The sequence below is a fragment of the Jaculus jaculus genome, chromosome 7 (assembly GCF_020740685.1).
Source record: "Jaculus jaculus isolate mJacJac1 chromosome 7, mJacJac1.mat.Y.cur, whole genome shotgun sequence".
Lineage (NCBI taxonomy): Eukaryota > Metazoa > Chordata > Mammalia > Rodentia > Dipodidae > Jaculus > Jaculus jaculus.
In genome coordinates, this window is record NC_059108.1 from 125,677,918 (window position 1) to 125,691,451 (window position 13,534).

Here is a 13,534-nt window from a genome sequence, read left to right on the forward strand (position 1 = left end):
ATAGACAAAGGAACCAAGAAAGGAATTAAATAGACTTGAAAACACTGCCATAAAAAGAATATGTGATAGCTTGTAAATTACAAGCACTTTTTGTTAATTTTTTTCAACAGGATTCCTGGGATGGCCAACATATCCCAGTGCTTTTCTCTATTTTTTGTGGTTTGTTAGTGGCAGTATCCTATCATCTCAGCCGGCAAAGCAGTGATCCATCAGTACTTTTGTAAGTGATATCATTGTCATTGTCATTGGTAAAGAAACTTAAGTAAGTTGGCATTTCTTTTAAATAGTTTTTAAGACTTCTTTGTCTACTACCTATGCAAAGCATTATGGCTCAGTCTAGCTGTAATTAATACTGAAAATATATATTAACTTTGGGTCCTGTTAACCATGTCAACTGAGAATATTTATTGGGTTTTTCTTCCCAAGTACTAAAGCTATGTTTTACTTGAAATGTATCCACTGTGTGCCTATTGATGCCATCATAAACTTTTTTAGACTTTATTGTATCCTAGTGATTAGGTACAGTTTGATTACTTGAGTTTGTGCTAGAAATTTTGCTGTTCAGTTTTCAGGTTATATTTGTATTTTCTATTAACTATTTGCTCGTAATGTTTTTTTATGTAAAGCTCTTTGGTACAATCCAAGATTTTTCCAAAAACTGAAGAGAAAAACCCAGAAGACCCTCTGTCTGAAGTAAAAGATCCACTTCCTGAAAAACTTAGAAATTCTGTTGTAAGTTTAAGCTTTTTAAATATTGACAATACTTGAAACATTTGATCATATTATATATTGAGTACTTTTGAAAATATTTAGCAATTGGAGAAAAGATACAGTTTTATTGAGTATTACTGCTTTTAGTTTAGATTGTAACATACCAGTTTGAGCATCCTTCATTCAAAACTCCAGAATTTCTAGAATCCAAACTTAAAAAATTATTGTTTTTATTTGAGAGAGTGAGAGAGCATGTATGTGTGTATGTATGTATATGGGACACCAGGTCTGCTTGCCTCTGCAAATGAACTCCAGACACATATGCCACTTTTTGCTTCTGGCTCTATGTGGTTATTGGGGAATAGAACCTGGGCCACCAGGCTTTGCAAGCAAATGCCTTTAACCACTGAGTCATCACCATAGCCCAAAAATCCAAAATATTTTGAGTGCTGAAGTGACTACATAGTGAAAAATTGTATACCCAACCTCCCATAACATGTCACAGCCAACTCAGGCTCAGTTAAAAAAGAAAAGAAAAAGTTTTGTAATTGCTGTTAGGCCATTGGTATATATGAAAATGAATTTTGTTTTTATATTTGGCTTCTATCCCTCAAATATGTATGCAAATATTCCAAAATGTGAACACATCCAAAATCTGAAAATCTAAGCGTTTGGGGCAGGAGCTAGTTAGCACGCATAGTGAATGACCATTCCTGGGCAGGGCGGATGCTCGGTGGATCTAATACTTGCAGGCACAAGCATGAGGACCTGACTTTAGATCCCTATCACTCACATGAAATGCCAGCTGTGGTGGTGTTTGTCTGTTAACCTCACTCTGGGAGGCAGAGACAGGCAAATCTCTGAGGCCTGTTGACTAGCTAAACCAGCCAAATTGTTGAACTCTGGCTCCAGTAAGAGACTCTGTCTGCAGAGATAAGGTGAGAAGTGACTCAGTTGAGTACCAGTACCAACCTCTGGTCTCTGCCTACACATATACATAAACACCCACTCATGCACCACACACATAGACATGCCAGAAAAACCTCTAAATCAATATTCAAAATGATTTGGACTTTGGAGCATTTCTCAGATTTCATTTTTTTAGTTCAGGGATACTCAACTAGTAAACTCTGAAAATATTTTTAAGTCTGAAAATTTCCAGAACCTTCTGGTCTCAAGAATTTCATTAAAAGAGCTGGGCATGGTGACGCACGCCTTTAATCCCAGCACTCGGGAGGCAGAGGTAGGAGGATCGCCACCCTGAGACTCCATAGTGAATTCCAGGTCAGCCTGGGCTAGAATGAGACCCTACCTCAAAAAAACCAAAAAAAAAAAAAGAATTTCATTAAAAGATATTCAACTGAAGCCAGGCGTGGTAGTGTACGCCTTTAATCCCAGCACTCGGGAGTCAGAGGAAGAAGGATTGCTATGAGTTCAAGGCCACCCTGAGGCTACATAGAAAATTCCAGGTCAGCCTGGGCTAGAGTGAGACCCTGCCTTGCAAAACTAAATAATTAGAAATTTAAAAGTATGTAATTAATTGCTACTTTTTTTCATCCTGCAGAGTGAGCGTTTACAGTCTGACCTGGTAGTGTGCATCATAATTGGTGTGCTGTATTTTGCTATTCATGTAAGCACAGTGTTCACGGTATTACAGGTAAGGGATCTGTTTGCATTTCAGTTTGGAGAAAGTAACTTTGAATCATTTCTGATTTGGTTTTAACTTCTATTTAAAGTGTTGAAGTGTATGAGCTTTTTTTTTTTTTTTAAAGTTTGTTGCCTGTCTTTTTTTTTTAATTTTTTTTAATTTATTTATTTTATTATTTGAGAGAGACAGACACAGAGAGAAAGACAGATAGAAGGAGAGAGAGAGAATGGGCGTGCCAGGGCTTCCAGCCTCTGCAAACAAACTCCAGACGCGTGCGCCCCCTTGTGCATCTGGCTAACGTGGGACCTGGGGAACTGAGCCTCAAACCGGGGTCCTTAGGCTTCACAGGCAAGCGCTTAACCGCTAAGCCATCTCTCCAGCCCGTATGAGCTTTTTAAAAAATATATTTTTTATTTTTATTTATTTATTTGAAAGGAAAAGGTGGGGGGGGGAGAGAGAATGGGTGCTCCAAGGCCTTCAGCCACTATGAACAAACTCCAGACACGTGCGCCCCCTTGTGCATCTGGCTAACATGGGTCCTGGGGAATCAAACCTGGGTCCTTTGGCTTTGCAGGCAAATGCCTTAAAGCCATCCCTCTAGCCCATATGAACTATTTTTGTTTGTTTGTTTTAACAAGTACTTATTTTCTCATTGTTCTTCTGAGTTGTGAATCAAGGTGTAGCTTAGTCAAATTTTTCTAGCTTAAGATCTTTTGGTGTTGATGTAGTCATTTCAGGCTCGTTGTGTGCAGTCCTCATTTCCTTATTGACTGCTGGCTGGAGACTTCAGTTCCTGTGTGTTTGGTCCTCCCCAAAGGTTTTCTGAGTGTCCTCATAAAATGGTTGCTGGTTTCCCCCTAGAGCAAGTGATCATAGAGAAAGATCAAGACAAGATGCACTCTTTTATTACCTGATATTAGAAATGACATGCCATCTCTTCTGTATTCTGTCAGTCACATAGGTGAATGTTTTGGCCATACAGGAAACAAATACACATATGCGAAATACCAGGAAGGCAGGATCGTGGGGACCATTTTGGAAGTTGGATACCACAGTCTACCTGTTGTAGTTAGGTTTGCGTTGCTGGCAGAAATCACCCAATCAAGAGCATATTTTGGGTTAAAAAGGATTTATTTTGGCTTACAAACTTGCAGGAAAGCTCCATGATGGCAGGGGAAAAACAATGTCATGAGCAGAGGGTGCACATCACCTGCTGGCCAACATAAGGTGGACAACAGCAACAGGAGAGTGCGCCAAACACTGGCATGGGGAAACTGGCTGTAACACCCATAAGCCCGCCCCTAACAATACACTGCCTTCAGGAGGCATTAATTCCCAAATCACCATCAGCTGGGAACCTAGCATTCAGAACACCTAAGTTTATGAGTAACACCTGAATCAAACCACCACACTATCCTCTGGCCTCCATGACTCGCATCCCAAATATATGCAGAATGGGTTACTCTCTTCTAAAGATCCCAAAGTCTTCATTTCAGGACTGCTGGTAGGTTTGTACTAAATCATCTTAAGTTCAGGAATGGCTGGAGCACACTTACCACTGTTCGTTGTGTGGAGTTTGACAAGGACAATTCTTCCATGTGTCAGCCACACAGTGATGATGTTTAGTGCTCTCATTCTTTTCTGTACATCCATGTTTTTTTTTAATTTTTTTTTTGTTTATTTATTTGAGAGTGACAGATAGAGAGAAAAAGAGACAGACAGAGACTGAGAGAGAGAGTGGGCACACCAGGGCCTCCAGGCATTGCAAACAAACTCCAGATGCGTGCGCCACCTTGTGCATCTGGCTAACGTGGGTCCTGGGGAATCAAGCCTCGAACAGGGGTCCTTAGGCTTCACAGGCAAGCGCTTAACTGCTAAGCCATCTCTCCAGCCCTACATCCATGTTTTTATATGTTGCCATTTTCCTTTGTCCTGAAAGATGTTCTAGAATATTGCTCAAGCTAGGAAGCTTCAGATTCTCCATTCTTTATAATTCTGAGGATATCCTTATTTCACTATTGGTTTTGAAAGATACTTTACTGGTTATGAAATTCTAGGATGACAGTTTATTTTCTGCCATTATTTTAAAGATATTGCTGCCCTGTGTTCCTTCTTCCATTGCTTCTGGTGTGAAATGATATCTATTCCTTTGTAGATAGCTTGCTTGTTTTTTTTCCTCTGCTGCTTTTACAATTTTGATGTTGTCACTTCTAGAGCACAGTTTGATAAAGGCATGATTTCCTAGTGTTGTGGTTGCAGTTCATTGAATCTGAGGTTCATACTTTGCATTCCTTTTGGAAACTTAACCATTATTTACCCAGATATTTTTCTGTTCTTTACCCTGCTCATTCCTCCACTCCCTTGTACCCTATCCCCACACCTCTTTGTTGACTCCAGTGACATGTAGCTTTGGCCTTCTGAAGTAGTCCCAGTTACCTGATGCTTAGCTTGTTTTAATCCCCCCCCCCATGTTTAAGCTCTATTGTCTTTAAATTCACTAATCTTTCCTTTTGTGATGTAACATAATTAATCCCATGCAGGGTATTTTTCATTCTGTGATTTTATTCTTTAGAAATTTATTTAATCTTTTTTATATCTACTGTCATGCTCTACTTAGCACTTTGGGCATTGGAATTTGGTTAGCAATCTTAAGATTAGAGTGCTTAGCTACTGTCCAGCATCTGCATCTAGTACAGGTTGGTTCTGATCCTTAAAGGCCTTAGCTGCTGTCCACCATCTCCATCACTTACTTACCGGTTGGTTCTTGGTTCTGATTCTGTGACTTTTTTTTTTTCTCCTTACTGTGAACTGTGGTTTCCTAATTCCTTGTATATTTGGTAAGTTTTGATTGGATGCTAGCAGTATAAATTTTACCCTGTTAGGTGTTACATTATTTTGTGTTTCCAGAAAGGGAATTTTGTCCCCTGATACTATTAAGTACTTGTTAATGGTTTGATCCCTTTACGTCTTAATCTTAAGATTCCTGAGGTGGGGCTAGGGTCAAGTGTATGTCCCTCACTGCTCTGGGGAGCAGGAGAGGCTCTACCCAATCCTGTGGATCCTGAACTTGCACTGTCTGGCTCTTGAGCGCTGTGTGGGATGCTTTGCTCTCTCAAGGCTTCCTTTGGTTCTTTTCCTGGCTCTGTGGTTTCTTATATGTGCGGTTCTCATCCTCCTGGAAAAACTGAAGGGACCACAAGCGTCTTCAAAGGTCTGTTCTTTGCAGTTTCTTTTTGGTACATTGCTTGTTCTGGTGAAGTCTAGCCAGACTCTGGCTCCATCTCCTAAGCTCAGAGAATGTTGTCATCTTAGGGTATGAGTAGGACAGTCACAGTGTTCACCTTCTCCGTTCTGCTTCCTTCAGGGTACTTGTTTATTTGGGTTCATCTAGCTAATGCAGATCACAGGGTCATGGATTTACTCATTTTTTGATTGTTTCACATGTAAGGGTAAATCCCTATTCCTCCACTTTGGCTTGTTTTTCTTCTGAGAATGCAGTCAAGTCCAGTGGTCCATTAGAGTGCACTCCTTCATATTCAGGAGGTTCCAGAGATGCTAAATTGATATGACTTATAATGTTAATACTTGAAGAAATGATGCTTGATTCCTTCTTTTGGGAGTGCATGCATAAGAGCTCTCTTAATAATCTAACATGTGAAAGCAAACAATATATCATTCTTTTCCTCATGCCATTCTGCTCCTCTGTCAGACTTAAAGTTTTACTTAGCTTGTGTTCTTATCTCTGCTAGTTAAGACAATTTAACATATTGCTCAGAAAATCACGTAGAACTTCCTTAGAGTAGGGAGGAACAATTCTAGCTGCTCTTCCATAGTGCAGTAGTGTAGCCACCAAACACAGCTCAGATATCTATAACAGTTACTAACTTTCATGGCTTAGTAATCAGAAAAAAACTACAAGTACAGAAATGTTAAACCATCAGTTAATGCTTATTTCTTTGATTCTAAAATTGATAATGCTGTTCTCCATTATCAAATGAAAAATTGCACCAACAAATTCGGAGTCCTACAGTGAATCTTCTAGTCACTACAGGTTTCCTCACCTTTGTTCTTTCAGCCTGCTCTCAGGTATGTGCTGTACGCCGTGGTGGGCTTTGTGGGGTTTGTCACTCACTACGCGCTGCCTCAGGTCAGGAAACAGCTGCCGTGGCACTGCTTCTCGCACCCTCTGCTGAAGACGGCCGAGTATAGTCAGTATGAAGTTCGAAGTGAGTACTTCTTTGCCACTCTTTAATGCTAGTTTCCTCCCCCTTGACCATGCTAATACGTGACCAACTTACATAAATGTGACTGAGTAACCCTTAGATAAAAAGCTGCTCCTGAATCAAATCTCTGGCAGGATGCCTTGTTTTCTGCGGAAATAAGAAATGATTAACTGTCCACAGGGTCGACTTACTCCTTCCTTCTCTAGGTTCTTCCTCTGAGCCCTTCACTGGTGAACCTTGTCTGTGATTTCCTGTTCCAGTGGTCCCCACTGTTCCCTGAGTCAGTTTTCCTGACAATATACAAGCCGCACAGCCCTCCTCAAGGCCTCTCTCTGAAAGGTCTTGAACTTAAAGCATATAGAAGAAAGAAAACCTTTATTCCTCCTCCCAGCATAAACACTATGTCCTACTAGAAAAGAGTATAGGGAGTACAAAAACAAAACAAAACAAAAAACCTTTGCCATTGCTGTTACTAGTTCAGATTTGGGATAAAGTATAAAATTACTCAAAAAGAAATAGAAGGCCAGCCCGCATTGGAATCTTCTCCCTTGCAACTGCAAACTCTGTGTTTTTTTTTTTTTGTTTTTTTTTTTCCTGGTGTCAGGATTCATTGTGTGTTCATTGACCCTTTAACCTGTAATATACTATACTCATTCATTTTAGAGAAATGGTTGACATATTTATGCCTGTTTCATTTATTATATAGCAGTGATTAAATAAGCTTTTTCTCCTCAGACTTTTCTTCCAGTGAATTACTTATGAACACAGCAAATCACTCATTCACTTGAAAATACGTTAATATTTTTAGAGAACTCTGAAGTCCCTTAAACTTTTTATAATAAACTTGAATTTGCATCCTCAAAGCAAATTATGTGGGTCTCTTACTGAAATTGTTTAAAGCATTGTGTCACTTCATTTTGACCACCAGTTGGATCCTGAAGAGGGAATTAAATACTAATTTGTTTAAATACTAGTGTAAGTTGTAACAGTGTGGTGACTTTTTATAAAATATATGCTCTTTAAAAAAATATATTTGAGAGGAAAAGAGAGAGAGGCAGAAAGAGAGAGAGGCAGATAAAGAGAATGGTGATGTTGGGGCCTCCAGCCATTGCAGATGAACTCCAGACGTGTGCCACCATATACATCTGGCTTACATGGGTTCTGGGAATTGAACCTGGGTCTTAGGCTTTGCAGGCAAGCACTTTAACCACTAAGCCATCTCTCCAGCCCTAAAATATGTACTCTTTTAATAAGGGAAAATTACATGATACTGGAGAATTGGTATTGGCCCATTCTTTATATCAGGAAAGTAACTCAGGTAGAGGCTTTTTTCTTTTGTTTTAGAGTTTTAAAAATATATAAATGATAGCACATATACCTAGTGTGTCTTTAAATTTTCTAGTTTTCATTAAAATGAATTACTGATGATCCTTTTCTTACTGATCTTAAAATAGTCAGTCCTTATTTATTTATTGGTTTTCCGAGGTAGGGTCTCACTCTAGCTCAGGCTGACCTGGAATTCACTCTGTAGTCTCAGGGTTTGCCTCGAACTCCCAGCGATCCTCCTACCTCTGTCTCCCGAGTGCTGAGATTAAAGGTGTACACCACCATGCCTGGCTCAGTCCATATTTTTAAAATTTTAAATCAGTTCTTGACTTACGGAAAGTAGTAAATAATAGTAAAGTTTTTTGTTTTTTTTTCTTGAACTGATATTTAGCAATTTAGGAAAAAATACATACAGTAGAGAACTTCTTAGAAGCCTGGTGTTTTACTCTGTTCGTGTAGCCTGAGAACTGTGTGTCCAGTATTTTAGATTCTTCTTAATACTTCATTGGTGATAAAAATGAACAGCATGAGCCCTTTTAATTTAGACCACATATATGTATACATCCTACCAGTTTAAAAACAGATAATTTAACAGATCTTTAGGTATATGGGACAGCCTAAGCATTGTTAGCAGCTTTCTCTGTATAACATAGAATGATAATGAGACCTAGGTCACAGTTAAAAATAAGATTTCTAAAAAGTAAAAATAGTCTGTGGCAGTAGCTCAGTGGTAGAGTACTTGCCTAACAAGCTCTTGAGTCAATCTCCAGCATTAAATATGAAATTCATCTCATTGTCAGTCATTTCTAAGTACATAGATTTTGATGATTACAGTACTGTTTCTTACACTGTTTACAAACAACATAAAGCTAAGTGTGAGTTCTGAGATTTTCCTTTGTTACTATGTTACCAGACTGCTTTGTGTATATACTATATACATATGTGTGTGTATATGTGTAAAATACATACATATATAAATATAAACTGTACTCCTAACTTGACTTGTTGCCTGGTCAGATGCTGCCACCATGATGTGGTTTGAAAAGCTTCACGTGTGGCTTCTTTTTGTGGAAAAGAATGTCATTTATCCACTGATTGTCCTCAATGAACTTAGCAGCAGTGCAGAGACGATCGCTAGCCCAAAGAAACTGGATGCGGAGTAAGTACAGTAATCCTCTGATCCAGACCACTAGACTGGGAGCCATTAAAAGTGAGGTCTTCTTGTCCTTAAAGCAGAGTCTTAGGTTAGTGATCAGGGACCAGGAGCACAGAGTGTTTCTCGAACAACGCATTGTGAGGTAAAAAATAAAACCAGGAGAAAAATGGCTATTGCTTTCTCTTTTAAACATCTATTTTTGCTCTCAGTATGCTCATTACTCTTAACCTCTTTTATCAGCTAATTTTCATGAGATGACATTTATCAGATAGGTTAGTCTCTAACATTAGATGGCAGGTTTGGGAGATAACTACTTTTGCACTGTTTAAGTGATATCTTCTGCATGGTCAGTTGCCTACATGGTTATCCTGTAGTTCTTCATGTTATTATAGGTTCATGTGGTATGTTGGTATGTGTTTTCCACATGTTCAATGCAACTAATGTTAAAGTGATAAAAATACTGAGAAACTAGGGCTGAAGAGATGGCCCAGCAATTCAGTGCACTTCCTACGCAAGTATGAGGGCCTATGGAGGTCTGAAACTACCCGAGTTTGAATTCCTAGATCCCACATAAACCGTTGGGGATGCCCATGTGTGCCTGTAACCCTTGTCCCCCAATGGGAGCAGAGACCAGGAAGTATCCTGGGCTTGCCTGCCTGAGCTTGCAGAGAAGTAACTGGCACGCTCTGTAAGAGACTCTGAAGAGCAATGGAGCGGATGCTGCAGCCAGCCCAGAGGAGCACATGGGTGCTGCAAGGGTACGCGCATGTGCCAACACCACATACACAAGCAGAAAGGAAAAAGAGAGATTGAGAAACAGGTTTATTTGTATAAATGATAAGAATAATAAATTATTAGTTTTTTTCAGGACATGATTTGTTTAGCTGTGTAGATTATTATTATGTATATATTTCTTTAGACAGGATCTTGCTAAGCAGCCCAGGTTGCCATTTGCCCTTGTGATCCTACTGCCTTGGCCTCCCAGCTGCTGGGGCTGTGGTAGTGATCTTGTTCATGCGGCAGGTGTTTGCTCCTGTGTGCAGCCACAGCTGACAGGCTGTGCTTTCTCCCTGCAGGTTAGGTGCGTTAATGATCACCATTGCTGGCTTGAAGCTACTGCGCTCCTCCTTTAGCAGCCCTACCTGTCAGTACATCACAGTCATCTTCACTGTGCTCTTTTTCAAATTTGACTATGAAGCATTTTCAGAGACCATGCTGTTAGATCTCTTCTTCATGTCCATCCTCTTCAACAAGGTAACTTGCCGCTGACAGGAATATCTCTAAGTAACATGTTTAGTGAGGATTATGCTGATCCTTCTATTATCTCTTAAGTAATATGGCTTCTTCAGTCGACCAGGATTCTTTTGTCAGGAGCATATTAAAATCTGTCAACAGGGCTAGTCATTATGATTCATAAAGATGTATTTTTCCTTACGACTGCAAAACTAGCTTTTCTAGAAAAAAATAGAGAAACATTATTAAGTACATATTCTTAAATATATAGTATCTTCTAAAAGGAATGTGCTTTCTATAAGTGTAGAACTAGAAGTGATAGAAACTGATTGGGTTCTGGGCAGCTAGGTAAATGGACTGGAACAAATTCTTTAGTAAAGGATAATAGCCTGGAAGGTAAAAGCTTAAAAGAATACTTTCGAGCTAGCAGAATGCTTCTGTTGGTCATCACCCACTCATAAGATAAATGTTTTTATATCCACTGCGAATGTGATGGTCAAAACTAAATACTCTAACTCTCTGCTAAAGGGTCTTGTTGCTGAAGAATGTTGTGTTTCTAAGTGAAGGAGATTATGTAGTTAGGTTATTTATAAGTAGTGACTAGATTTCACATTGAAACTGTCCACATGCAAAGGACTTTGACATATATTATCCCATTTGATAGGCAACAGCTAAAGCAAAGGAACAGCCACCAAACATAATGAAAGTCCAGTTTTAGGCAGGTCAGCCTGGTCAGCCATATTTGGGATGAATGGGGAAGAGAGAACCTGAAGGTGTGGGCAGCAGTTTCTGGGACTGTGACAGTGACTCGGGTAATGGCAGGGTGACCAGGGTTAGAGCGCGAGAAGTAAAAAGCTATTGGTCTGAAGACGGTTTTAGGAATCAACAGTTTCATTATTGTGATGAACACCTTCTAAAATATTCCAGTATTGCATTTGTTCAGTCACTAATGTCCTTTTATCATTTACTTCCTCTTGTAAACATGGTAATCAACCAAAATAGGAAGTCAGAAAGTTAAGCCGAGGAGCATAAGGAAGCATGACTTCCTCACAAACTTTAATACTTAGATTGAAAATTGTGTTGCATCTTACAGTAAAACATAAAACAGACCTGGAATTATGTTGACACCATATTTAACTCTACAGTACTTTGGACTTCCTTAATATTTTCATTTGTTAACTGTTCTGATAGGACCCTGGTGTGGTGGTGCACACCTTTAATCCCAGCACTTGGGAGGCAGAAGTAGGAGGATCGCTGTGAGTTTGAGGCAAGCCTGGACTAGAGTGAGCCTGCCTCAAAATAAATAAATGTAAAGAGGTGGGAATATATTATTTTACAGAACTGTCTAGATGTGTTGACTGAGAATGGCAGTGTTTAAGGTTTATGCTCAGTAGATAAAATTTACCAGTGATAATAAGCAAAAGATATCTTTAAGTATTAAATGTGCCATCAACTTAGTGCCCTTTTAAAATGAAAAATTAAGTGTATGCAAAGATACTTATGTACCAGCCATTTACCCATGAAATTACATAGTGGTTTTTTTTTCTCCAGAATTCCAGTCCAAATCTGAATGCCATCTGTTTCTCATTTAGAATCTGAAGTTTGAGTCAGTGCTTCTAAGTAGGTCTAACGGCTTTCTGGTGACACACAGGCTGCTTCTGTCTGTGTCCTGTCTTCTTTATCGTATTAGAATTGAGGGTGGTAAGCCTAAGTTGAAGTTGTGGCCAAGAATGTGGGGGTTCATTTACATTTTCTGGATGCCTGAAATTGAGATTTCTTTGATTGACTGATTGCAGTGATGGAGATTGAACCCAGAACCTCACACATGCTAGGCAAATTTTGTACTCTTAGCTACAACCGCAGCCCTGGTTCTTCAGCACTGAAGACTTGTTCTAACATAACAGATCCAGTTAAAGAACATTAGACTGTGTGCTGTGTTTCCATTGACAACAATTGAGGTTAGACATCTAGAGTTTTTGTTCAAGGACAGTAATTTTGTTGTTTCCTATCTCTTTCATTTTGTTTTTAGTAGTAGAAATAATAATATGACTGGCCAATAGAGAGCTTAGAACATTTTAAACATGAAACACAGAATCACAAGTCAGCTTTCTGTTCATAAAAATTGCCTCATTTAGCCAGGCGTGGTGATGCATACCTTTAATCCCAGCACCCAGGAGGCAGAGGTAGGAGGATCACCAAAACTTCAAGGCCGCTCTGAAACTACTGAGTGAATTCCAGGTCAGCCTGGGCTACAATGAGACCCTACCATGAAAAAGCAAAAATAAATAAATTATTTTAAAAATGCCTCATTTAAAAATATCTTGTTGGGCATGGTGGTGCTGCCTTTAATTCCAGCACTTGGGAGGCCAAGGTAGGAGGATTGCGGTGAGTTCAAGGCCAGCCTGAGTCTACATAGAATTTCAGGTCAACCTGAGCTAGAGTGAGACCCTCAAAAAACCAAATGGAAAAAAAAACCACCAGTGTTTTGACAATTGAAAAATTTTGTCATACGATGCAAATAGAAAATAATTTCAATGTCATTTCTTCATTGGGAAGAAAATACATTTTATAGGCCTTGTTTTCTGTCTCAAGTACCCAGTAAGTTTGTTACTGACGGATTTTCTTTTCCCTTTGCAGTTGGGGGAACTCCTGTATAAGTTGCAGTTTGTGTACACCTACGTTGCCCCGTGGCAGATCACATGGGGCTCTGCTTTCCATGCGTTTGCTCAGCCCTTTGCAGTGCCCCGTATCCTTCACTATAGTTCCTAAGGTTAGATAGTCATATCCTTGATGAGAATAACAGTTTATAGGCAGCTTGCCACATGCATGTGGAAAGTGCCATTCCGTACACAGGCACAGTGTATGCAGAGTTAACAAAACCTCACAGGCTTCTGAAAAGTCACCCATGATGATTTAGATTGTTCAGCTTAAATTAATAACTGTGATCCACAGACCACCTGCACATAAGAAAGATATTAAGGCTTTGTAATTAAGTAATGCTAATTTAAAACTTTATGTTTTAGAGCTGGAAATGGTGGCGCATGCCTTTAATCCCAGCACTCAGGAGGCAGAGGTAGGAGAATCACTGAGTTCGAGGTCACCCTGAGATACATAGTTAATTCCAGGTCAGCCTGGGCTGGGGTTAAACCCTCCCTCAAAAAAAAATATGTTTAAAATGTAAATTATAGAAGTCCAGGGATTTTAATGCATTTAGAAAAACTTTTAAATTAATAAACT

At 39.3% G+C, this 13,534-nt stretch overlaps 1 protein-coding gene across 4 annotated transcripts in view; it reads left to right on the forward strand.

Annotated features, from left to right (window-relative positions):
• Pcnx1 (pecanex 1) overlaps positions 1 to 13,534 on the forward strand; it is a 168,365-nt gene that overhangs the window by 125,250 nt on the left and 29,581 nt on the right. For all 4 annotated transcript variants that reach the window (XM_045154648.1, XM_045154649.1, XM_045154650.1 and 1 more), the window contains 7 exons: positions 111 to 220; positions 627 to 732; positions 2,276 to 2,368; positions 6,435 to 6,585; positions 8,926 to 9,067; positions 10,141 to 10,318; positions 12,935 to 13,043. In XM_045154648.1, coding sequence (XP_045010583.1) covers positions 111 to 220; positions 627 to 732; positions 2,276 to 2,368; positions 6,435 to 6,585; positions 8,926 to 9,067; positions 10,141 to 10,318; positions 12,935 to 13,043 — 889 coding nt within the window. The remainder of the gene's footprint in view (positions 1 to 110; positions 221 to 626; positions 733 to 2,275; positions 2,369 to 6,434; positions 6,586 to 8,925; positions 9,068 to 10,140; positions 10,319 to 12,934; positions 13,044 to 13,534) is intronic.